General features: G+C 37.3%; 2 protein-coding genes across 2 annotated transcripts in view; one reads left to right on the plus strand and one right to left on the minus strand.

The window, feature by feature from the left end:
- The window catches only part of LOC137642498 (uncharacterized), a 297,295-nt gene that overhangs the window by 95,860 nt on the left and 174,276 nt on the right, over window positions 1-27,159 (plus strand). The window lies entirely within an intron of this gene.
- LOC137642496 (uncharacterized) overlaps window positions 208-27,159 on the minus strand; it is a 32,420-nt gene continuing 5,468 nt past the window's right edge. Inside the window, exons 2-7 of the mRNA XM_068375101.1 lie at window positions 13,860-16,067; window positions 9,783-10,021; window positions 9,444-9,601; window positions 9,148-9,307; window positions 8,824-9,015; window positions 208-877 (exon numbers count right to left, since the gene is read on the minus strand). Coding sequence (XP_068231202.1) covers window positions 853-877; window positions 8,824-9,015; window positions 9,148-9,307; window positions 9,444-9,601; window positions 9,783-10,021; window positions 13,860-16,052 — 2,967 coding nt within the window. The 5' untranslated portion in view covers window positions 16,053-16,067 and the 3' untranslated portion in view covers window positions 208-852. The remainder of the gene's footprint in view (window positions 878-8,823; window positions 9,016-9,147; window positions 9,308-9,443; window positions 9,602-9,782; window positions 10,022-13,859; window positions 16,068-27,159) is intronic.

Consider the following 27,159-nt stretch of genomic DNA (forward strand, 5'->3'; position numbering starts at 1 on the left):
GCACCTAGTTACTATTGGGATGAATCAAAGGAAGGAAGCAGGTGCAGCTGCGTAACGTGGCAATCAGCGTTTGTTGTAATAATGTGTGCGCTGTCTAGTCTGCAGTTCAGTATCCTCACTATACAAACAAGTCCTCAGAAATGCCAATTATTTTCCACTAGCCCAGACTGTATTGGTGGCAACGCAGTATAAAGAAAAACGCTGAAATCATTAAAAGAATGGTATTTATTGCAGGAATTCCCCAGAAGTGACACTTCATTGTACACATAAAAAAAACAGCAAAGTCTGTAAAATACAGATTATAAAAGAAATAAAAATGTATAATATTGCAGCAAAAAATATATAGATAAAAATTTACCATGTGATTACACTGGTTTAAGAAGTTCCAGCTTTTGATATTAGACGGTTCTTCCATGCAGAACAGTACAATAACATCACTGGCATCATAGCACAAAGTTTAGCAAAGAAGTAATGTAATGCTCCTGGCACTACCTTTTTAAAATTATTTTGATCTAAAAATATTCAGAAACATAGCTAAGGCACTTAACATTGCACTGTACTTGGTATTTCTTTGTTCTCCAGAGAAAGGATTGATGATTTGACGACCATCGTTCCCTACATTACTTTCCTTAAATCTAAATGCATAATTGTCGATAATACTGATAGTGAGACTTGTCACATATAATAACGTCAGTACTGAATATTCAAGTGTGAAATTGGTGCTGTAAATAATGAATGTGAGCAGTGCAGCATCTATGGTGAAAATGTCTTGAAACTGCTCATCAGGATGGAATCTGAGTCCGACCTTAGAAACAGGACCCTCGCGTGGAGTGTATGTAGCAACGCTTAGTTTCACCAGATTTGCCACTCTTCTTCCCTGAAATAAAACAAATTATCTTGACTCACAAGTTGCTATTACAGGCATTCGCTATGTATATAGTTTGACGTATCATTTGTTCCACCCTATGCTTCTTTTTTTTTCCATCGGGGTTGGGGATTGGTTTCTGTTTTCAGATGAGAGAGAGTACGAGTACCTAAATCACTGCTTAGGCCAGTGCAGAAACAATGAGTCTATTGAAGATTGTTCAAACTGGCGAGAAAATAATTCTTGGATTTGATTGTTACGATGGTGTAAAATATCACGTAGCACAGGATATTGCTTCTTGGTTTTATAGTTAAAAGCTGAACGATACTATACTGTATTCAACATCTAAGGATCCAAGGAATCTTAATCATCTTAAATTATTTAATTATACAGCACATAAAAACCTAGGTTGTTTGCGTCATCCCCCATATATATTGATATTTGAATAAAGTTTTTGATTTAAAATTCCCATTTTAATTTCATATGATGTTGAATTGTATATAGAATTTAGGCCTTAGGCCAAGCACTGGGGCACCAAAGGCCATTCAGCGCTGTATAATGCAAATTAATCAACCATACCAGAACTCTCACATTTGGTGTAATTTTAACTTTTAAAACCAATCACACAATTTTCATACAATAATATCTAAATGCAAAATAAGGAGGGATTAAAAGGATTGGAAAATAAATTAATAAAATTATATAAGGTTGATGATATAAACCAATACTTGGGGTATTAGAATTCTCCCCCAGTATATCTCTTGAAGGGTTGTCCTGCAGAAAATATGTCCTCCTCTGAAGATTAAAAACAGGACAGTTTAATAAAATATGTTGGATATCTATTGTCACTTGACAGATATTACAAAGAGGGGTCTGTCTCGCTTCACCACTCTTCATTATGTAATTGTGGGTTGCATATGTATGGCCAATACGCAGTCTAGTTAAAATGATATCATCCCTCCTGCTGGTAGAATTACAAGATGACTATTTATCTAGTGAAGAGTGGATTTGTTTCAATTTTGTTTTGGTGGTCAGTTCATACCATCGAGGTCTGCCACTTATTCTTACAGTAAAAATGTATCTTGCTTATAAGGTCTTTGTATGGAATACTTATGGGGGTTAGATTAAGTAGTCCTGAAGCTACCTTAGCTGCCTTATCTACTCGTTCATTTCCATCCACCCCAACGTGGGCAGGGATGCAACAGAAGTGAACACTGACATTCTCCTATACTGTAGAAGTACTAACCATTCCTGCACTTCTTGTACTAGATGATGGCCTGGCATAATTTGTTTAATTGCGAGTAAAACTAAGAGAGATTACTCAAGTGCCATATGTGGATGAGATCATGATGAGGGGTAGATGGAGATGGTTTGGGCATGCTTTTGGCACTCCCCAAGAGAGATTAGTTCATCAAACGTTCAGCTGGGCTCCACAAGGCACTAGAAGAGTTGGAAGATCCAGGCCTACATGGCTGAGGACTATGAAGCACAAAGTAGGAGATAATAAGCTCAAGATAGAGACGACTGGCAAAATCTAACTGAGGCCCTTTGCTTCAATCGACGTAGGAGTTGATGATGATGATGAAAAGGCTATTGGAATCCATGAAATTGTATAAAAAAAAATTTTGATTACCATTTCTAAAAATATGTTGCACTGCTAGAATTATTGCATACAGCTCAGCAGTAAATGCTGAACAAGAGGATGGAAGTTTCTTTGTAGTAACAATGTCACCTATCACAACTGCACATCCAACTCCTGCAGCCGATTTGGAACCATCCGTAAAAACATGTTTCCCATGATGTTGAGCAGCATGATTTAAACACTCACTTTTTATTACCTTACTGGGTAAGGCAGTTTTCCCTCTTGCCGTAAAACATACTTTTACAGGTGGATTACACCAAGGGGGAGACTTGTGATATCCTACCTCTGCTATCTGTGCTGTAAACAAAGCTACTTCACTGGCATCATTTTTCAGCTGTACTTCCAAAGTCTTGGGTACTCTTGATCTGTTAAGAGCTCCATCTAAAGAAGCCCTAACATATTTACTGTTAGGATTGTTTCTTATAGCGAAGGACCTAGTTAAAAACCTCAAACTCAACTCCTCTCTGCGAATGGAAAGGGGAGGTATGCCAGAATCCACTTACAGACTGTCAATGGGAGATGTTCTGTATGCACCAGTGCAGATACGGAGCCCCATATTGTGAACAACATAAAGTTTTTCAAGTAAAATCTTAGTAGCTGACCCATAAATTTAAAATGTTTTGTCTAACCTGCTTAGACACAAAGATGTATAAATTCTACCCAAAGTTGTTCTATCAGCACCCCAATCAAAATGTGATACAACTTTGAAGAGGTTTAGTGACTTTTTAGCCCTGATAGGTAGGTCATTTAGGGGACCAAAGGTAATTTTCTTGTCGAAAATTACCCCAAGAAACTTGATATTGTCCTCATAGGGCAAAATACTATCATTTAAGAAAAGAGCGGGGATCTCTTCTCTTTTACGAGTACAAGTAAAACGGATGGCTTTGATCTTCTGAGGAGAGAACATGAATCCCCGAGAATTTGCCCATGCAGAAGCAGCATTTATAGCAATTTGAAGCTTTTGGAATGCTTGTAGTGCAGATGATCCACTACAATAAATTACAAAATCATCAGCAATTAGTGACCCCTGTATGCCAGGAGGTAGGGCACTCACGAGACTATTGATAGCAACAGCAAATAAGGTCACAAAGAGTACTTTGCCTTGGGGGACACCTTCTTGCATGTAGGATGAAGAGAGTTCTGGCCCTACTCTTACTTCAATTAATCGGTTTGATAAAAATTCTCCAATAAAAAAACATATGTCCTCCTATACCCCACGAGGCCAACTGCTTTAAAATACTGCCCTTGCAGGTGGTGTCATACGCCTATTTGAAGTGAAAAAAAGTCACCCACCACCTGTTTTTGTTTAGAAAAAGGCATTTGAAATATCCCTTGATAACATCAGTAAAGGGTCTAGCGTACTTAGATTCTTCCTAAAACCAAACTGCCTGTTTGATAAAAGACTTTTTTTTTTTAATTCTAGATACCACACAAGTCTGTTGTTGATCATTCTCTCAAATAGTTTGCTTATGCAACTAATTGGCTATAGGCTTATAACCAGATGGCATTTCTAGGTCTTTACCAGACCTGTGGCCAGGAATTATGATTGAAGATTGCCAGGAATCAGATGTATGAGAAGCCCATGGACCATTAAGGGTGTCTAATAAAACTTCCTTAATATCCACTGGGAGATGTGAAATCATTTCATATCGGATACCATCCTCATCTGGGACAGTCAAAGACGAGCTCGTGATAGCATTTTGCATCTCCTCCATACTAAAAGGTAAGTTTAAAGCTTCAGTATTGGAAGAAGCAGGATGAACAACAGATATTGTTGCTCTAATTTTTTTAAATGCTGGGGAATAATTGTCAGCACTTGATACATGAGCGAAGTGCTTAGCAAGTACCTCTGCTACATCTTTCGGGTCAGATATATATCTATTATTTTCCCTTAATATTGGTAAAGGTCTAGGGACAAACATGCCTTGAAGTTTTCTAATCTTGTCTCATATTTCCTTTTAAGGGGGTTTGGTATTGATAACAGATATATATATATTTCCTCCAAGATGCTCTCTTTGCTCTTTTAAAAGTTCTTTTTTTGTTTGGCATTTTTATTTGGCACAGGCTCTGAGGTACGCTATTCTATCTGCTCCATAGTTCGTTCTTAAGTATCTTCTGAGGCAAGTTCAGGTCACTTTCCTTGCATTGGCACATTCTTTACTCCACCAAGGAACTATAGAGCGATGAAGTAAATCACATGTTTCAGGTATAAACTTGCTGTCATTATCTTCAATAACATTTGAAATATGTTGATAAGCATGTACTGGTGATGTAAAGTCACCATACTCTCTATCGGTGTGTGCACAGTTCTCATAAGATGTCAAGTCTGCCTCATCTATCTTCCATTTTGGTGGACATGGAGAAGAAAGATTGTGGGCATAATTTAACATTATTGGCCAATGGTCACTGCCATGTAGGTGTTGGTTGACTGATTAATGGTAATCCAATCGCATTGATGAGGATCAGATTGACAAATTGATGGCTGATGTAGAGTTGTGGAAAACATCATAACTAGTTTGAGAACCATCATTCATTAGTATTAGATAATTGTCATCAATTAATTCTTCAACAAGATTACCCCATCTATCACACATTTCCGCAGCATAAAGTATGCTTTGCATTAAAATCACCCATTAAAATAAAAGTGGCTGGGCGCTGATTGATCAGGTCTCAGAGGTCAGAGAGTCTAAGACTTCTTGGATTCCCAGCATGGTCTAAGAGGAAGAGTTCTAAAGATGGTTCAAGATATAGCGAGCATAAAGTAATTTTTTTTCCTGATATGTGTTCTAAGAGCACATGCCTGTAGTGGTGTATTGAGGGGAAAGGTTTAAAATTTTATAGATTTGTGAATAATGAAACCTGTGCCACCTTGAGCTCTTGCAGCTTGCAAAGGAGGGGATCTACAAAAATGATAATTGAGTCCAGGATTAAATAGTTTGTCACTGATCTTTGTTTCCTGTAGAAAAATTGTTTGCATCTGAATCCTTGGTTAAAGTTTTTATTTGATCAGGACTAGTATTTAGACCTTTGCAGTTCCACTGGATGATGGACATTATCTTTTATTGTTATTTTTCTTTGTCTCATTTATCTATAGGGACTTCTTAGATGGAGCCAGGTACGGCCTAAAGAAGGAGGGTTTTATAATGGCATCGCTCTTCTTTTCTTTCTTTCTATTATCTATGTTTAATTCAGCCTTAAGATCATGAGTGGGAAGGCACTTACTGGTTGTAGATGAAAGTGAGGACGAGGGGAACCTTTTCCTCTTTGGAAGCTCTTGTTTTCCAATCTCCATTAAGTCAGGTAGAGATTCTGCCTGAGATAAAACTTTTAAGTTGGAGGGAATCATATTGACTTCCTTGGAGGAATGTGCTCGAACTTCAACAGGTTGAGCACTTGACCCAGAAAACTGGGCTACCACCTCTAGGGGAGATGCGCCTGATGAGGATTCTGACTGTGATAGTACTTTTGAGGTGGTGGAAGCCATCTTGACCTCTTTGGAGGTTCAACAGGTTGAGCACTTGACCCAGAAGACTGGGCTACCACCTCTAGGGGAGATGTGCCTGATGAGGATTCTGACTGTGATAGTACTTTTGAGGTGGTGGAAGCCATCTTGACCTCTTTGGAGGTTCAACAGGTTGAGCACTTGACCCAGATGGCTGGGCCACTACCCCTAAGTGAGATGAAACTGACGGGGCAATTGCTACTATTCGTCCCCCTGTGGTAGTAAGGGGTAGTGGATTATTACTTTTCGTGACACCTTAACAGCTTAAGCAAAAGTAAGTTACCAATTAAGTAAATTCTTTGCATGGCCTACTCTAATATGTTCAGCATTTGCTTTCAAGATGGCAGCTTCTTTCTTGTATTCTCTACAACTTTTATCATTTGATTTATGATTTTCTTTACAGTTTGCACAGCTTGTATCTCTGTTGCATTCACCATGTTCTAACAAAGAACAGTTAATACAAACCGTTGCATTATTGCAGTACCGGGATGGATAACCATATTTGAAAAAGTTGAAGTATTGTAAAGGCCTAACTTTATATTCTTGAACACCTACTCTTTCATTGTCCAAATTTACATGATCATGTATAACTGGGTTTCAAAGATTAAAACTATCATGGTTGGTTTCGGGTGGTTTAATATCTTTAATAGGATCAGTGTCTTCAATCTTCATACCACAAAGCATGTGAGTTTGATTATCTGATTTAGCATTGAACAAAGAGATTGCTTACCGTATTTACTAATATCACTTTTAAGTAAGCCAACTTTTTTTTTTTTTATAAATTTACTCATCCTATAATACTTGTAGTTGTAATTATCAATCTTCCCAGATGCAATGATCCATGTTGGAGGCTTGGGGGTTTTTACTTCTGAAAGTCTATGCTCTATTACCTTTTCTCTCCAATCTTCAGGTTTATATGCATCCAGGTTTCTTGGTGCTTTATCACACAGAGCCCCAGAAATCATACAATTATCAATTTTAATATCCAAGCTTCCCAAAAGCCTTTACTACTGGTAAGTTCCATGGAAATTTCTTTGATTGACCCAAATCTATAAAAGGCTTTATGAATTGTATCATAACTACAACCTATTGGAATTTTTCTAAATGGGGAATTTTCAAATCTTTAGTTGGATCTGGTAATATGCCAGAACCAGAGAGTGCAGTATTACTGTTGTCCTTATCACAAGAAAACGTTTTCTGCCAGTGCCGATAAATTGTCTGTAATAACACTGGACGAAGAAGTATTACTGGAGGAATCCTTTATATTGCTGAAATCGTCAACAAAATTTTTCTTATTTACACAAGCAGAGGTCGTCAATGCTATCTGGGGTTCACCACCTGATCCAGGGGTACGTGGAACATTATGTTTACTCATTAATTTGTGTGGGGGAGGTAAGGGGTAATAATAATAATGAAAAAAAAAAGTGGAAAAAAAACAAGTATATGGGAAAAGAAAATAATAAAACTGTCTCAAATCCCAAAGAAGACTCCATTAACCTTTCATGGAATTAGTTTCTCCACCAATGACATCTGCAAGAACTGCTTTCCTAATGTCCACTCTCTACCCTACCACAAAAGGATGGTACCACTATGATTAGAGTGGCTCAAGTGTATACCAAACCCGCTTAATGGGACCGAGAGTATTGAAAGAATACAATCATCCCCACTTTAATCATAGTGTCAGGCAAATCGGACAGAATGCCGAGTGTCCTATCTCTATGAAACCGGCCAAACCATAGAATCCGAAGGCAATCTTTTTGTTCGAGAATAATACCTCGTGACAGTATAGTTTTACTGACACTCCTAGGTGTCCAAACATTATCGGGTAGTTGGCAAGACCACCACAGCTCCCACAATTGATTTTGAAACAAAAATTCCAATCCCAGATATGATGTCCCCTAAAAAATCTGGACAGGAAAATGAATAAGAGTTTTGACAGCAAGGTTGGAGAAATTTGGTAAATATGAAGGAGAATGAAGCAATTATGAGTAATAGAGATAGGATGAGAGAAATTTAGAGTCAGACTGAGAAAAAAGAATATTTCCCAGTTTGAGAGCCCTCTTGCCCATCGCCAAGCTTCAGCACGGGAATGATATGCCGTGCTGAAGCTCAATGACTTCATCAAGGCATCCTCTGTTAAGAGGGTTACTTTCATATGGATTTTCATTTCTATTACTTTCTTATTTGGAAGATTTTTATTAATTTTTTTGACAAGTGAATCAAAAGAATGTAGTCTACAGCAAATTTTCCTTCTACTTTATGATGATTATCAGAGTCAGCATACTGCACGACCTTGTCATCTTATCTAATGGTATCACTGTCCTGTCGCATAGTAAGAGAATCTGTTCTCTTCCTCAAAGAAGGACCTAATAACCTTAGATAAAGTCTAAGAAGATCATTAGTTCACAGGTTACAAAGCTCACCAATTACAAAGCTCACCAACTGTTTTTACCATACTGCATGGCTACAGAACTCTCCCTACTTCATTTTTCCCATCTCTTATAAATCCTCTTTTTGAGTGAGGACCACAGGAGTTGCTTTTCCAAGGGGTCCAAGAAATGCAATAGGGATATAGTTCTGACAGGACACTAAAGGATATCTTCAAATCAGACTAGTATCTGTGAGATAAAAATTTTGCAACATTCCATCTACAATTTTCAGACAAATATAGAAATATAAATGAATATAGTCAAATATACTGTTAATGTGGTAAATGAAAATGGACAGCAAGATAATTTATGTATGATTAAGGAAAAAAAAAGTTTATATCTATTCAAAGGGGTTTCAAAAAGTAAATAGGAATACTGTTCTTACCAGTAAAAGGAGCAGTTAAATAAATCCTTGCAAAGCGTCCTCACAGTGGGCACATCAGTGAGGGCAAGGACTTTAGAATCTGATTTGACAGTCTTCGATATTTTCACTTTATGCTTGTTTAAATTAGTCAGCAAATGTTGAAATCCTTCCAGAGATAGTTCACAGCGAGGAAACATGATGCTTTGAAATTTCCTGTAGAATCGTTGCACAATTTAGTGGTCTTTTCTGAATTCAGAACTTAAAGGTTATACAAGAATTGTTCATTTATATCAGATTTTTTTTTTGTGGAATTTCACCTAAATTTACAGTTACAAATATACTTACATGTTATCTGGATACAGAGCTTTAATGACTTGAGCAGCATCAACGACGTCGTCATCATTGATGTTAGAGAGCCAAATGGTGCCGCTTTCATTACTGACTGGCTTCACTACAGGCAGTGGTTTTAACACTTTTGGAGATACTCCTTTCATTACATGAATTCCTACATGGAAGAGAATACACATTTCAACCTAAATGAAAAAAGTGGCATATTATTTAATATTTGATCATAAGCATCAGTATTCATTACATCAACAAAGTAATCAGTCTAGAAAGGAATTCTTACAAATCTTATTTACCAATATAGGTTAGCTCGAGCTCCTCATTCAGCTTTGTAATACCATTGCAGATTGATATAGCCTGGCTGTCATTTGCAATAGTTAGTTTAACTTCCTCTAAGTCCTTTGGGAGTATTTTGACATCATCCAGGTTACCGATGAAGTGGGTGACGCGGCAACTATGGTAAAATTTAACAACGTATTTCAAATTGATGAAACATTTTCAATTCATTAGATGATATATAATTACTTAATCATTACTCATGCTTGAAAATTTTTATATGATTCTGATAGTCTTACACGCTGAGTAAACTTTCTTAAACATAATGTAAATCATCAAGAAATCCATCATGTGAATACCTCTGGCCATACAGTTTCTTCAGATATTGAGTAGACAATCCATTGTCTGGATTTTTCCAGTGGTTTTTCAGGAGAAGTTCCACTGGACAATCACGCTCAGCCAGTTTTTCCATCAACTTGTCGAGTTGTGGAATATATTTGACTTCATTTTGAAGTATAATTACCACTGGAATGTTGGTTGGCAGGTCGTTGAAAAGTTCGATGGCTGCTATGGTGTGTCCATCCCTTATCTCAAGTGCCTGGGATAAGATATTATCATACTTATATGTTGAAAATCCCCTATTTGTTTGACATACGTAAGCTGTGATTTTACTGTACGTTACTCATCCATGAGTATTGAATACAGAAATAAAATGCACTTTATGGCGTTTTACATCGGTTTCTATTTAGTGCAATAACAATGAAGTGTTGTACTGTACAGTACTATGCTTTACATGGAAGTTTATTAATGTAGGTATTTAATTTTCATAAAATGACAGTCGTTTTATCCCAGCTTACGTGCGTCTCCTTGACATGAATTAATTACAGTAAGTAATGTACTGTACTTCATATAAGTATGTTTTTTATAAATTGATAGCAGTTTGTAATTACTTTTTTTGTGTACAGTCTATGTATAGGAAACATATAAGTCACTTTATAAGGGGAAAATCCGTGCTACATCTAGAATTGACTTAGGTCGGGTCTCTTAGTACCAATTAGCGACATAGGATGGGGTATCACTGTATATTGTTAATAAACATTTCGAGGTGTTTTCAAGAATAACTTCATTTAAAAAAAGAGTTATAGTATAATATTACTTGTAATAGCATTGCAACATAATCTAGGCAAAAATTATCATTGAAATGCAAATTGTTTAATAAAAGAAAAAAAAGTTATCTTAAAGATGTAGAAGAATGTCAGTCTAAGTAATATGACTGCATCCAAACCTTGGTATTTGAACTTGCCCTCAATCAAGGCTACATTTTTGCATGCATTTAGAACTTGTTTTATAGATGAAACAAAACACTTTCTTCAAGAGTTGTCTTTGCTAATGAGAGTTAAGATGACCAATCATGTGAGGTAGAAGAAACACATAATCCTTATTTAATGCTTCTTAGATGTTTCTCAAAAATTTGGGTCAGCATTTAATTTGGGGGAATATATGGGAGTTCAGAAGACATGAGAGCCAATACAAATCTTTCTACATTGCCTTAAAATACTAATGTAATAATTTATCAAATCCAAAAGTGATTTGAAGTTTCCATTTAACACTATAAACTTCAATGAATGTTTTAGGTCTTAAACCGATATGAGCTGTAAATTCTTGCAGTGTTGAATCCCAGAGCTAGTATATTTATTTTCAATTAATCACAGAGGCATATTAATAGTTACTTTGTAGTCAATGGATCAATGCATGGTGGGTTATGAATTCCTGATTTCAGTAAAGGATACAATTTGACCTAAATTGGCTAATATAACCTAAACCTATTGTACCCTTCGTAGGGTATTGTCGCCATTACAACTCACGCTATGTGTACTTAAAGATCATTACTTCATCCCTTTCGCCCTAGACTAGTCTAGCTGTATAGCCATCTACTCTTCCTTTATTCCACATCCTTTCTTCCATCTTGATTTACAACTTCTTTTTTACTTTTACATCGTAGTGCAATTGTGTTGTTTTCCCCCAGTTGCACCTGGGAACGAGATGGCTTCCAAAGCCCCAGCACTGGGCTAACTGGTCCAAATTCCTAAAAAAATCCTAGAGCTATTGCTTGTCACAATGCATGGCCTAAATATGTTTATCAAGTAGTGTGATTAAAGGTTTATGTAAAGAAATTATTGTCTGGAAGAGTTTTGTGGTGCAGGATCCAACAGTTTGGGAGAATTTATAGCATGCTATCCTCATTTTTAGTCATACATGAACTTGTATATTTTGTAATTGATTTTATTCGTTAGTGCACTAAGAGTCCAGAATTGTTACCTAATATTTGTAATATACAAATATTTATACTGTTAGGGAGGCCATGCAATAGATGATATTATCTTTGTAATGTTAGTATATAATGTTTATTTTACAACCATTGGCCTCTTTTTTTTCAATTCAGAGACCTGGAGTTTGATATGGCACCAACTGTTTTCTCATCTCAAATGGAATAAACTGACACCTTTGCCTGCATTGCCAGGCCCACAGTTCTATACAGTAGGCAATTCATTGTTTGGTACAGAAAAGCCTACAGCATCTGAATGATAATGGCCTGAGTCTAGCTTTGCAAACAGTAATAGCAGTAGCATTCCAAATATGGGTAGAAAGCTTGCTTAACCATTGAGACAAGCAGATTTCAATTCCTTACTGAAGCAGACTGTACCTGTGCACAGTCCATTAACCCCTCCTTGACATATTAACCCCTCCTTGACACATTGTATGTCCCATGTCTCCCAACAGAGGTATTTAAAATCAAAAGAAAACCAGAAATGTAAGAAATTTCCCCTTATAGGGTATAGCTACAGCAATAAAAATGCAAGTCATTGCCTCATACAAAATTTGAACTGCTCAAGTGTGGAAGAACCTCCTGATCAGTAAAACATCCAGAAGTAGACCTTTAAAAAAGCCACAATCAGCAATGAGTTGAACCCCCTACAAACCATGTGTCGTTCACCCCTACTTTTCACACACTGGCTCTTCCTTAATGGTTCTCTATGATGCCAGGTTACTTGTAATCACTCATGAATTCCTGAATATTAAGTTCCTACCTTTGCAACGCTTCTTTACAGTTCGTCTCAACAGTTTAAACCTTTTTTTTTTTTTTACTTTCATTTCCATTTAATATCCACATCGTACTTCCATATAGAAGATTTATCACAACAATTCCCTGAGACAGGCTCTTCATAGTTATTTTAGATACCTTGCTACCTTTCATACTCAACCTATTCTATTATTTGCCTCTTTTTCTCATCCTACCATCATTCATTACATTTACTCCTAAATACTTATACAAATGAGTTGTTTCTATTCTTCCAACATCCATAATTACATTAATTGTTCCATCTTCCTTGTTTGTTTATCCTTGAAAATTTTCACTCTTACTCACTTTTACTGTCAGCTATCCGCTACTCTAAATGCTTTTAAATTCTTTTCTAGCTTCTGAATTATTTGTTGTGGTTTCCAATGACATCTGAAGGACTGGCTTGGCACTAAAGGCATTCACATAGGATTGGAAGATGGTGCCTAGTTCCAAATTTCTTCCAAACACCTATATAAGATTTTTATGGGGAATAACCTACATACCAGTTAATGAGGTCATGGCACTTCCCTTCAGTGTATTTGAATTTACCCTGGCTATTATCAGAGAGTCGGTGCTATTCCTCGTCACAATGGCATTAAACAAGTTAGGTTAACAATAAGGTGGCATGGCATTTAGAGTAATTATTCTTTTCTTAAACTTTGCTTTGTCCTTAGCCTTTCCACTTTTCCCCTCTTCAAGGAGACTATAGGTTGCTATCCCATCATCCTTAGGAACCAGAAAGAAGTCACAAGCCTTAATAGAAACACAACAGACTTGTAGCCTCGAAGGACCTGTGTCCCTACCCTGATATCACACCTTTATGGAATGCCTTGAGGAAAGCATAGAATGACAACATAGAAACATGAAGAGTATGCCCACTTCGGCCAAAACTACTGACATAAGAATGCAATAGTAAGATAGTAAATCCTTATTATACGGGTATGAATAGTATTTGGCAAAGAATATATTGTAGCAAGAAAATTTAACTTAAAACATTCAAACTAAGTTTTATCTGCCTCATTTTGCGATACTCTTCATATCATAAAGAATTAATATTCAGAAGAAACTCAAGATGGAAATTGTTGGTGAATGGAAATGGTAGGGTCATCTTCATGGGATTGGGTAAAACTAAGAGGAACTTGAAAGAGGTCATTGGTAAAAATGTTGAAAATGACAGGAAATGTATTATAAATTATTCATATTCAATGAGAATATTCTAAATCAATACAGTGCAATCTATACTCTATTTCTGGGATAGACCTTATAAGAGAATAGCCACTTTCTTAAAAAGTAGTGATTCAAAACTTAAACTTACCAATGATATGCGTTCTGCAATGGATGATGAAAGAATTGGATCACATTCTGCTTCAGCTAACAGGTCAAGCCACTGGAAGTCTTCAATTTCAGCTGCCTCTATAACATCTACAAGCTCATTGCCATATTTATGGAGAGCATTTACGTCTCGAAGGGCCAGAAGTCCTGCTAAATGAACTAAAGTATTCAGATAATGGGGCAATTTATTAGGGTTTAAATCTTTTCCATCATTCAAAAGGTTTGCTAGTACACGTTTAAGTGTTCTTGGGGGTTGGTTGTTTTCTAGCTGATAATTAAGTACTATATCTGGGAAGCTCATCCTAAGGTTTTGCAGCTCTTCCTCAAATTGCTGAGCTCTGTCCTCAACTAAACATGCATATATATGATTAGCAGTAAAGAACTCCATAATGGATTTATGAGGAGCAGAGAGAAGAAATAAAACTGGACCATGGGTCCAGCTCCAGTTGTCAACAGAAAAAAATGCTCCGCATATTTCATCAAAAGGCAGATCTAGCTCCTCACATTTATTTGCTAGCTTCTTGTAGCTCTTTTCATCCAACTCTAATGATTCTCGTTTATGGGTTTCTGAATAGATTTCATAAAGAACGCATACTAATTTTTCGATGGACGTACTGGTGGAATCTGATAAAATTGGAGATATCCTTGAAATAACACGGCTTTTTATAAGGTCTAGGACAGCAATATACAGCTGAGTAGCAGAAGTTACAGAGTTGACAGAATTTGGATCATTAGCCCAGAGGTATGTTAAAAGGGTAAGGTTAAGTGGAAGACGATAGTGATCCCCTAAGCGGTTCTGAGAAATCTTCATGTAGTCCTTTAACTTGCTCGTGTCTTGATGGCTTAACCCTTCTTTGATCATTTCGTCATGAAGCTTTTGGACGAATTCCTCTCTTCTCTCTGTAGGTATTCCTTTGATTTTGATGTGAACTTTAGGAATATTCCGACACATCTTTTCTGCGATCCTAACTTTCTGTGGGCGAGTTGTTATAATGAAGTGAAGCTTGCTACTCATCTTTAGGCAAGTGTCAAGCATTTCAGTGAGAAGCTTTTCTGAGTTTTCATTTATTTCATCAAGACCATCAACAACTATAAGAGTGGTCTTCTTCAACACAGAGCGCTTAAAATCTCTGTCTGTCATTTCGTATGAAACCTGTAACATCAAGGTGGTCAATAAATCTACAAAATTGGAAATATTCCGGTTCTTGCATTCAACATAAAGGACTAAATCATAATTATCCAATCCTTTAATAGATGGCTGATGATTGCTTGCATCTAATTTTGCCCAGTCTGCCAAAATAAACTTGGCTAAAGTGCTTTTTCCAGAACCTGCTTCACCCTCTACTAAAATTATTGTTGGCACCTTGTCCTGTTCATTCTTCAAACACAGCAAATTTTCATGGCCAACAGATATGCAAGAATTTTGGCTACCCTGGAGTTTTATAATCATTTCAAGTTGTATGTACACCATTTGTATATCCAATCTTTCTTTCCCAGAGATCCAAGAAGCTGGGTCTACATTAGAGAGATCTTTGTATATTGTCTTTAAAGAAGGCACGCCTTTCTCTTCAACAATGTTCTCAAGAGCCTCTCGATGTTGTTTTACCTTCAGCCTATAGTCGTCTATGTCACCGAGGAGAACAGGGCTTTCCTTGATATCTTTAATGCTACCCTCCATGTGTTTGATCATGTCATTTATGTCATTTTCATTCAAAGAATATACCTCTTTTGCCTTGTTTAATGCTTTTTTTAACAATTCACGGATTTCTTCAATGGCATTGTCCATTGTGACCTCATCTTTGACAATATCGCTATGCATAACATTATTGCGAAAAAATTTGATTGGCAGGAAGAATTGTTTCTTCTCATCCTCTGTAAATTTATCGCAAGTGTTGAAAATGCATGCATATAGTAAACTCACATCAAACTGTTCCCCTTTTGGATTATTTTTTATCACATCTTGCATAGTCTTATCAAACGCATTATTATACTTTCTGTTGCTCCAATTCAGTACGTATTTTGCATGGTCCTCGAAGGTCTTATTTAGGTCTCTTATACATCCCTTATTCCATATGTAGTACAGAATAATCCGAGCTTCACTCTTCACAATCTTTGTAACTTTTAAACATAATTGGTCTATCTCATCCAGCCCTCCAAGGCTACGATTTGAAGTCATTTTGTCTTGCAGTACCTGGTGAAAGAAAATAAGACCTTAGATGAAAAAAAAGAACTGGCACCTTTTGTGTATTTTAAATGTAAATTCTGAAGTTAATAAGAGAATATCAACTGTTTTTGTCTTATTATCTTTCTTCAATTACAAACAGTACATGGTATTGACATTAGTTTTGCTTGATCATTGAAGATTTAAAAGTATTATACACTCTTCAGTCCCTTCTCTGATCTATTGGTAACATCTCTGTGTGGTGATCGCCAGACTGAGGATCGAGTCCCTCTCAAACTCGTTATTTCCTTTAGTGTCTGCAATCTTGCCATCCTTGTTAGTTAAGGATAGGGGGTTTTGGGGGGGGAGACTGGGTGTATGTGCAGAGTCATCTGCAGCCATTGCCTGGCACTTGGGCACTGATCATATGTATATATGGTCAGTCTCTAGAGCATTGTCCTGCTTTTTGGGGTAATGTCACTGTCCCTCGCCTCAGCCATTCATGAGCGGCTTTTAAATCTTTAAGGCCCCGAGCACACTAGCCACTCTGTGGCGCCACAAGTGGATGCGCAAAGTGGCGGGCCAGAGCACACTAGCCACTTTTTAGAGCCACAAGTTGCGACCACATGAAGAAATTATCACACGAAAGAAGGTGTTTTGTACCCGTAGATATATCGGGATTACTAATCCTGGTTATCTTCGTGAGTAGTCTTATGCCATATGTCAAATAAGGTTTTGGCGTAAAAATATTGACTTTATTTATCGTTATGTGTATATAAAGACATATGTTAATATATTAAGTTTATAGAAAATAATTTTCATAATTAATGAGCCTCTAGTATGTGGGCACGTGTCTTTACCGTCACCGTCAAAGCAAGTTCGAAGATAATCGATCTCCTTTGGAATCTTGTTCATAATAATTTAAGATTTCCAAAGTTATCTCTTTTCCGCCATAAAAATTCCTTAATTGTAGTACAAAATGCGCTGTTTGTGGCGGGGACGAGCAACAGCTTGCCACAGTCGCGAGCTACAGACACAAGTGTGATCGGCAAAGCTTGAAAACAATGGGAACCTATGGTAGAAAATATCCCCGCCACAAAACGCAGCCACTTGTGGCTCTACAAAGTCGCCAGTGTGCTTAGGCCCTAAACAACAGTTCATTAGACCATAGGCTTGAATATGCTCTCCTTGAGGATTACCATTCAAATAACACACATTACCAAAAAAATAAAGATGTTTATTAAGCATTAGAAGGTATGTCCTTATCTTGAAAACTTTGCCCCAAACCTTAATCAAGTTATTTCTGGCTGTAATGTCTGTAAACAGGAAATGATACAATAGGCTCATTTTTTTGTTTTGATTAACTTTAGCCGTCTCAAATGCCGCAAACGACTTTGATATGAATGTCTTTTAAGGTTTTAAGGGCCGCTGTTGAATGGCAGAGGCAAGAGACAGTGACATTGCCCTCTCAAGGAGGACAATGCCCTAGAGACTGACCATATATACATATGATCAGCGCCCAAGGCCCGTCTCCACCCAAGCTATGACTGAGGAGGACCATGCAATGGCAGCTGATGACTCAGCAGATAGACCTATAGGCTCCCCCAAATCCCCCATCCTTAGATCTCAAGGATGGTAGGATGCAATGGCCAAAGAAGCTAACGAGTTTAGCGGGACACGAACCCCAGTCTGACGTTCACCAGTCAGGGACGTTGCCACATCGGCCACCTCAACCCTTTGCGACATGTTTTCATAAAGAATTGTATGGTTTTACTAAGGTTGTGGTGACCGATGTGATAACATCCCTGACTGGTGAATGCCAGACAGGGGTTCGAGTCCCTCTCAAACTCGGTAGTTTCTTTGGTCGCTGCAATGTCACCATCCTTGTGAGCTAAGGTTGGGGTGTTTGGGAGAGCCTATAGGTCTATCTGCAGAGTCATCAGCTGCCATTGCCTAGCCCTCCTTGGTCCTAACTTGGGTAGAGAGCGGGCTTTGGCGCTGATCTTATGTATGTATGATCAGTCTCCAGGGCATTGTCCTGCTTGATAGGGCAATGTCACTGTCCCTTGCCTCGGCCATTCATGAGCTGCCTTTAAACCTTTAGATGTCCCATCTTTTAACCTCTTCACATTTTTTATTAGAGCCTTTATTGAGATTGGGTAGGTAAAAAATTTGTAAGTAGAAAGGCCTGGGCTGAGAAAATAGAGCGTGGGATGATTGATGCATCACTGATTTGGGTAGTGACGAAAAGTGCAGAAACTAGTGAAAAACTTGAAAGAGTTTGCAAGAGATAGGTAAGAGGGTAAAATGAAAATAAGACGAAACAATTAATAGTAATATTGATGGTGAAAGCTTAGAGCTGGTTGATTTATATAGGTTTTTAGGAGTGCTAAGTATATAACAAATGATTGTAGAATTAGAGATAAGATAAGTAACCAAATAAGTGAAGAGGTAAGACCAAAATTGCCCATGGAAGCTGAGGATGGAATGTATGAAGAGATTGTTAAGCCAACTGTCCTTAGTGGAAGCAAGTGTGGAGGTTGAATAAAAAAAGGTTGCAGCTATTTATAATACCAGTTTCTGCAGTTAATGTGGTAACATACGAATAAAATGATGAGAAATGGGTTAAGTAAAAGTGGTGAAACAAAATTATGTTAAAGTGAAAGGAATTTCCAGAAAGCTTTGATCATGGGAATATAAAGGGCAAGGTGAGGGGCAGGAGATGGGTTAGACTGGTGAAAATAGACTATAGCTCAAATGAGTTGAAGGAAGAAGAAGATGAGGAAATATTTTGGTATTTGGTGTGTACGAGATACTGGAAGAAGGGCTTTCGATATCCACAAGGTTTTAGGTTGTGTTCAAGAGGGAGGTGCATAGCGGAGTAAATGTAAGAGAGCGGTGCATAACGGAGTAAATGTAAGAGAGAGGGGTGTAAGAGATACTGGAAGAAGGGCCTTCTATATCCACAAGGTTTGAGGTTGTGTTCAAGAGGGATGTGTATAGCGGAGTAAATGTAAGAGAGAGGTGCATAATGGAGTAAATGTAAGAGAGGGGTGTAAGAGATACTGGGAGAAGGGTCTTCTATATCCACAAGGTTTGATGTGCGTAGCGGCGTAAATTCGAGAGAGGTGCATAACGGAATAAATGTGAGAGAGAGGGGTGTAAGAGATGCTGGAAGAAGGGCCTTCTAAATCCACAAGGTTTTAGGTTGTGTTCAAGAGGGAGGTGCATAGCGGAGTAAATGTAAGAGAGCGGTGCATAACGGAGTAAATGTAAGAGAGAGGGGTGTAAGAGATACTGGAAGAAGTGTCTTCTATATCCACAAGGTTTGATGTGCGTAGCAGCGTAAATTCAAGAGAGAGGTGCATAACGGAATAAATGTGAGAGAGAGGGGTGTAAGAGATACTGGAAGAAGGGCCTTCTAAATCCACAAGGTTTTAGGTTGTGTTCAAGAGGGAGGTGCATAGCGGAGTAAATGTAAGAGAGCGGTGCATAACGGAGTAAATGTAAGAGAGAGTGGTGTAAGAGATACTGGAAGAAGGGTCTTCTATATCCACAAGGTTTGATGTGCGTAGCGGCGTAAATTCAAGAGAGAGGTGCATAACGGAATAAATGTGAGAGAGAGGGGTGTAAGAGATACTGGAAGAAGGGCCTTCTATATCCACAAGGTTTTAGGTTGTGTTCAAGAGGGAGGTGCATAGCGGAGTAAATGTAAGAGAGCGGTGCATAACGGAGTAAATGTAAGAGAGAGGGGTGTAAGAGATACTGGAAGAAGGGTCTTCTATATCCACAAGGTTTGAGGTTGTGTTCAAGAGGGATGTGTATAGCGGAGTAAATGTAAGAGAGAGGGGTGTAAGAGATACTGGGAGAAGGGTCTTCTATATCCACAAGGTTTGAGGTTGTGTTCAAGAGGGAGGTGCATAGCGGAGTAAATGTAAGAGAGAGGGGTGTAAGAGATACTGGGAGAAGGGTCTTCTATATCCACAAGGTTTGAGGTTGTGTTCAAGAGGGAGATGCATAGCGGAGTAAATTTAAGAGAGGTGCATAACGAAGTAAATGTAGGAGAGAGGTGCCATAACAAAGTAAATGTAAGAGAGAGGTGCATAACAAAGTAAATGTAAGAGAGAGATGCATAGAAGAGAAAATGTAAGAGAGAGGTGCATAATGGAGTAAATGTAAGAGAGGGGTGTAAGAGATACTGGGAGAAGGGTCTTCTATATCCACAAGGTTTGATGTGCGTAGCGGCGTAAATTCGAGAGAGGTGCATAACGGAATAAATGTGAGAGAGAGGGGTGTAAGAGATGCTGGAAGAAGGGCCTTCTAAATCCACAAGGTTTTAGGTTGTGTTCAAGAGGGAGGTGCATAGCGGAGTAAATGTAAGAGAGCGGTGCATAACGGAGTAAATGTAAGAGAGAGGGGTGTAAGAGATACTGGAAGAAGTGTCTTCTATATCCACAAGGTTTGATGTGCGTAGCAGCGTAAATTCAAGAGAGAGGTGCATAACGGAATAAATGTGAGAGAGAGGGGTGTAAGAGATACTGGAAGAAGGGCCTTCTAAATCCACAAGGTTTTAGGTTGTGTTCAAGAGGGAGGTGCATAGCGGAGTAAATGTAAGAGAGCGGTGCATAACGGAGTAAATGTAAGAGAGAGTGGTGTAAGAGATACTGGAAGAAGGGTCTTCTATATCCACAAGGTTTGATGTGCGTAGCGGCGTAAATTCAAGAGAGAGGTGCATAACGGAATAAATGTGAGAGAGAGGGGTGTAAGAGATACTGGAAGAAGGGCCTTCTATATCCACAAGGTTTTAGGTTGTGTTCAAGAGGGAGGTGCATAGCGGAGTAAATGTAAGAGAGCGGTGCATAACGGAGTAAATGTAAGAGAGAGGGGTGTAAGAGATACTGGAAGAAGGGTCTTCTATATCCACAAGGTTTGAGGTTGTGTTCAAGAGGGATGTGTATAGCGGAGTAAATGTAAGAGAGAGGGGTGTAAGAGATACTGGGAGAAGGGTCTTCTATATCCACAAGGTTTGAGGTTGTGTTCAAGAGGGAGGTGCATAGCGGAGTAAATGTAAGAGAGAGGGGTGTAAGAGATACTGGGAGAAGGGTCTTCTATATCCACAAGGTTTGAGGTTGTGTTCAAGAGGGAGATGCATAGCGGAGTAAATTTAAGAGAGGTGCATAACGAAGTAAATGTAGGAGAGAGGTGCCATAACAAAGTAAATGTAAGAGAGAGGTGCATAACAAAGTAAATGTAAGAGAGAGATGCATAGAAGAGAAAATGTAAGAGAGAGTTGCATAGCTGAGTAAATGTATGGTGTTCAGTATAATTCAACAGTTAAATAAAAATGGGGCAGTGACCTTTGTTTTCTTTCTGAAGTTACCTCCAGTGAAGGGAGCATCCCAGAAACTACTTCTACAGTTTACATCAAAGGCTCGTATCATAACGATTTACTTAATTTCATGTGATTCTTGTTTACCCATTAATCCTCTGCCTTTTTAAGCCATATTGAATCCCTCTGTCTCAGTTATATCGCATCATTCCACTTGGCTTTTCATTGACATCCAACTTTATTGTTCAATGTGGGTGTGTAACTTTTAAGTTGTCCAACGCTCATCCCCTTGTAGTGCATCTCTTCTTTTCTTTTAAATTTGTCTGACCTGTCTTTCAGTTGTAAGTATAAATTGGAGTTTAAATTCAAAGTGTTCACCATGCAAGGATAATCATTAAAATTGCTGGTGATCAGTCTGAGGGTGAATTTGTCACCCCCTGTGGGGGTGTTGTTTTTAAGATCACTATACAATGTATCGGAGCAGTTATTACGCCTTTCAAAAAGACATTTATGGTAATACAGACCTACCGACACCTGCATATGATTCCAACACTTTTACATTCCTTTCATTTAGCATTATCACTCTGGTTCCTATGGTTGGACCATAGATACCTTCTATGTTTCTTCTCTATTATTTACTCTCATCATCATCATCTCCGACACCTATTGACGCAAAGGGCCTCACTGAGATTTCGCCAGTCGTCTCTTATTTATTACTCTACAAAACATATATATATATATATATATATATATATATATATATATATATATATATATATTTATTATGTAATAAAGGAATGGCTATAGAGAAAACTGATGCAGCAGACTATTACATTCGTCCTTCAACTACTGGAACTTGGACAAAGCCCCTGTACAGTTAACAGCAGTCACAGCAGATTATAAGTTAGTATAGATTAAAATTTGCAAGGGGATGCATTGTGAGCGCTGCTGACGTGAGAGACAACGGGATTGGCTTTGACGTCATCAGGGGTGGGACTTATTTCGCCTGGAAGCTCTGCAGCGACTATAGAGAGAAACCTCATCAGCAGTGAGTTAAACTCCCTTCACGCCAGCACCATTTACTCTAGTCCTATATGCATACTTTGGCTTCCTGAATATGCAAAACGTCTTCTGCTCTGATTGTGTTTATACATGACATTTGTAAGCATCATCTGCTCTTTGGCTTAGTTTTATATTTTCTCTGTTTTTTGGTTTGGTATGTAATGATGTTATGATGGTATTTTGCAATGAATCAGCATGAGGCTACCTACATATATTGTATTTCTGTTGGAGGAATTGAAAATACAGTTTTAGATTTTTCTACCACATGTATTTTTTGGCATGTTTTGTTTTGAATGGATCCCAAACAGTTGATAAGAATTTGGTACTCATAATATGTCAAATAAAACTCTTTTGGTTCCCTTACCTCTTTATACATTGTAAGTTTTAATGTCAAAAGAATAAAAACTTAGATAATAAGTACAATTTGTGCCAGTACTACTTAATTACTTTATAAATATTAGTTCACTACATGCAAGGATAATAATTAAAATTGCTGGTGATCAGTCTGAGAGTGAATTTGTCACCCCCTGTGGGCTGTTGTTTTTAAGATCACTATACAGTGTATCGGAGCAGTTATTACGAGTTAACTCGTACACATTTTTCCTTATTAGATCTTTGATGATACATAGTATATTGTTGATTAGATATACAATGTATTAATATTTTAATGAGAAAAAAAAACTGAGCGACTAACTCCCAATAGCTGTTCTAATACACGGTATAGTGAGCTGGGGAACAATAGTTCACAAGTTGTGACTAACTTCACTATCTGACTTATCCTTGCATGTAGTGTACCAGTCTTTAGAAATTCGTTTACATTGGCGATTTATCTGTTTGTATGAAAAGAGTGTTTGATATCTCTGCCTGATTTGTGCATGAAGTACTAATTTGAATGCTAAACGAGAGAGATTCGGCCACGCCAAAAGGGCTACACCAAAACGTCCCATGTTGTCACTTTGGATTTTTAATATCTGATTCACTGAACTGCAAAAATTAAAAGAGAAGACAGTTGAAATAACTGGTGTATGCATTATGGAATGGATGTTGTTTGCAGAATACATATACCTAGTTGGAGTCTAATGGAGAAAAACTGTAGAAACTAGTGAAAGAATTTGGATTAGATACATAACAAATGCTGGTAGTATGAAAGAAGAGGTCAGGCTCAGAATAGTAGAGAACCAAAAAGGTTTTGTGGGTGTTATGTGCTAAAAAATGGGGAATAAAATTTGAAGTCATTATGGTTGCTAGTCTACGCGATGACAGGCAGGGCAGCCGGTCGGGACTACGGTCCACCCCAAAAGTCAAAGCAAAGTCCTTCAAAAGAAGGCAACCGTGTTAACCCACACGAATGGGAAAAAAAGCACGCTAATAGACGAAGTATGGATGTCAGTGTTGTAATGTATAAAAAATTGTTCAGTTCGGAAGAAATGAAAGTAGACCTGTTAGCGCAACTGTCTGTGTAGTGTATATAACTTAAGCATTGTTTGGCAATAGAAAAGGTACTATAGAGTAAGTGAAAGATTGGAGGATGGTGTGTTATCTAAATGATTGAATCATTCAGAAGTGTTAGCAGGGAGGAGGAGAATTAGAAGTAGAAAGGCTTCCCCTTCATTCAAACCTCGTCTCTTAAGGAGAGACCTTTGTATCTCTTTTGACCTTGGCAGTGAATTAAGTACCTGTTGGTTAGTCGACAGTGGAGGGTTGTGGCCAGAGTTGAGAATGGTAAAACCCTAGCAATTCAATTTCAATTAAAAGATGAAGACAGAAACGGTTACGCATTGGACAAATTATACCCAACTAGAGCTGTTACTAAGGAATTTTATGCTTCAACTGAAAATTGATACAATTTAACTATAAAAGAAACCCTTCCAGGAACACAAGTGGTGGGTTACACTTAAATCTCCACTCTTAAAATGGTTTAGAAGTAACAGTTCCTCGTTTACTTCAACCAGATGGCTCTGTCACTTACTGTCAAAAGGAAAAGACAACCCTTTTGGGTGGTGTATTTGACAGAAAGCAAACTAATGAGGAGCTCGATCTTCCTCAGTCTTGTTTATTGAGGCTAAACTAACTAGTTTAGGTTTTTGTTCCTTTGAAATTAAACCTCTTCTTGAAAGTTAGCAAGAAATGTTCTATCTAATGATTTTTAACGCCTTTAGCAAGACATCTGAATAGCTATGCTGAAAATAATAATCTGTTCCATAATTTGGAGTTTAGGTTTCGCAAAGACTTTGGAGCATGTGATGTCTTTGATTGTGGTCAGGATTAGCCTTCAGTTTAGTGCTGCCTTTGACCGTTTTAATCATGAGGCCCTTGTTTTCAAATGCAAACATCATTATTTTTTTTTTCTAAGAAATAGATTGCAAAGGAATGTAATATTTGTTTTTCCTCAGGGTATTGTTCTTAGCCCATTACTTTTAACCCTGGATAGGTACGCTCCTCGGACACCCCTTTAAGGGTATACTCGGACGCGAACGACCCCGACGCCAAAAAAAATTCTTGAAAAATCAGTTTTTGCAGTAACCTCTTTTTTTCTTTTGCCAAAAAAAAACTTCAATGAATGCTTAAAACAACTGTAAAGATAAATACTACTCATCTGCAGAAAAACTATTTATTATAAATATTTTAAAAAATTAAGTAGAAAAAAAAAGACCTGACATAAAAATTCATAAAAAAAAAGTTTATACATATATACACAAATCCTTTTAGGAATTGATTCTTGAATGTTTAGGACACATCTTGATGTATTTTAGATGAATTCAGACCCATGGAGGTGAAGATCTGAAATGAGAAAAAAGTGTAACTTTTTTTGGCCAAAAAAATTTGTCCAAATTTCATGAATTTTTTGGGGTACCCAAATGAAATAGGAAGTGGCTAATTTTTTTAGGGAATAAACATATGTTATCCTAAAATAGAAATATGTAAAAAAATCTTCATTATTTTGTAAATTACATTTATATCAGGGGCCATATCTAAAGGTAATTTTTTGAGTACTTAGAAATTTCGTAAAAAAATACATATATTTAATATATAATATGATATTTATGCAGGTAAAAATATACCAAAATATCACAAATTCTATAGGGAACAAGAATATATATAGATAAGGCAACTTACGCTTCGGATATGTCCACAAAATGGCCGCCAACCACACTGACTCAGACTCCCTAATCTGCCACTTGAAATATAGGAAGGGTATGTCAATTTCAAGGTGTTATTTACTAATCTAATTATTATTGGATATGCATAAAAATAGTATGGTGGGTTGCTGGATAATTGTCGATTATTTTACGACTATAAAATTAAAATTCTGACCCAAAAAAAATTTTTTGAAGGGAAATAAAATCGAAAAAAAAAAAAATGTGAAACAATATAATATTTTAGCTAAAAAAATTTGATGATATTCAATCAAAAAAGAAGTAAACAAAATTTTCCGACAAATAAACATCTAGAGGAATCATTACTCTGTGATAGTTCCTTAGTACGTAGTAATTTTGAAAGAAATGGGAAAAAACGAAAAAATGGCAATCACCGGAAAATCGAACACATACCTATATATACGCCATATCTGGCTAAAAAAAAGATAGGCATGGGTAGCCAGATCATCTAGAAACACTTTCCAACACTATAAAAATATAAGTTTTGCGACACTACTTGCCAATTCCTTACGGTAACATGACTAAGCAAAAAAATGCAAAACAAATAAAAAGGGGCACTCGCGGAAAAATGGCTAACATTCTAATATACGGCATTTCAGAAAAAAAAAATTCAGCCACGTGCTAGGCAAACCATCAAGGCACATTTTCCGACAAACATCTAAATGAATCATTACTCTGTGATAGTTCCTTAGTACGTAGTAATTTTGAAAGAAATGGGAAAAAACGAAAAAATGGCAATCACAGGAAAATCGAACACATACCTATATATACGCCATATCTGGCTAAAAAAAAGATAGGCATGGGTAGCCAGATCATCTAGAAACACTTTCCAACACTATAAAATTATAAGTTTTGCGACACTACTTGCCAATTCCTTACGGTAACATGACTAAGCAAAAAAATGCAAAACAAATAAAAAGGGGCACTCGCGGAAAAATGGCCATTCTAATATACGGCATTTCAGAAAAAAAAAAAAATTTCAGCCACGTGCTAGGCAAACCATCAAGGCACATTTTCCGACAAATAAACATATAAATGAATCATTACTCTGTGATAGTTCCTTAGTACGTAGTAATTTTGAAAGAAATGGGAAAAAACGAAAAAATGGCAATCACAGGAAAATCGAACACATACTTATATATACGCCATATCTGGCTAAAAAAAAAATAGGCATGGGTAGCCAGATCATCTAGAAACACTTTCCAACACTATAAAATTATAAGTTTTGCGACACTACTTGCCAATTCCTTACGGTAACATGACTAAGCAGAAAAATGCAAAACAAATAAAAAGGGGCACTCGCGGAAAAATGCCCAACATTCTAATATACGGCATCTCAGATAAAAAAAAAGACATGCACGTGTTAGCCCAACCATCAAGGCACACTTTCTAACACATAAACATGAAAAAAAAATCAATAATATACGGCAATTCCTTACTGCGTAGTAAATTTTTACAAATATTGAAAAAAAACAGAAATTGGCAACCGCAGTTAAATACCCAATATACCAATAACTACGTCGTATCTGACAAAAACAAAGTCACGCATGGGTAGCCAGATCATCTAGACACA

This window comes from Palaemon carinicauda, chromosome 6, assembly GCF_036898095.1.
Source record: "Palaemon carinicauda isolate YSFRI2023 chromosome 6, ASM3689809v2, whole genome shotgun sequence".
Taxonomy (NCBI): domain Eukaryota; kingdom Metazoa; phylum Arthropoda; class Malacostraca; order Decapoda; family Palaemonidae; genus Palaemon; species Palaemon carinicauda.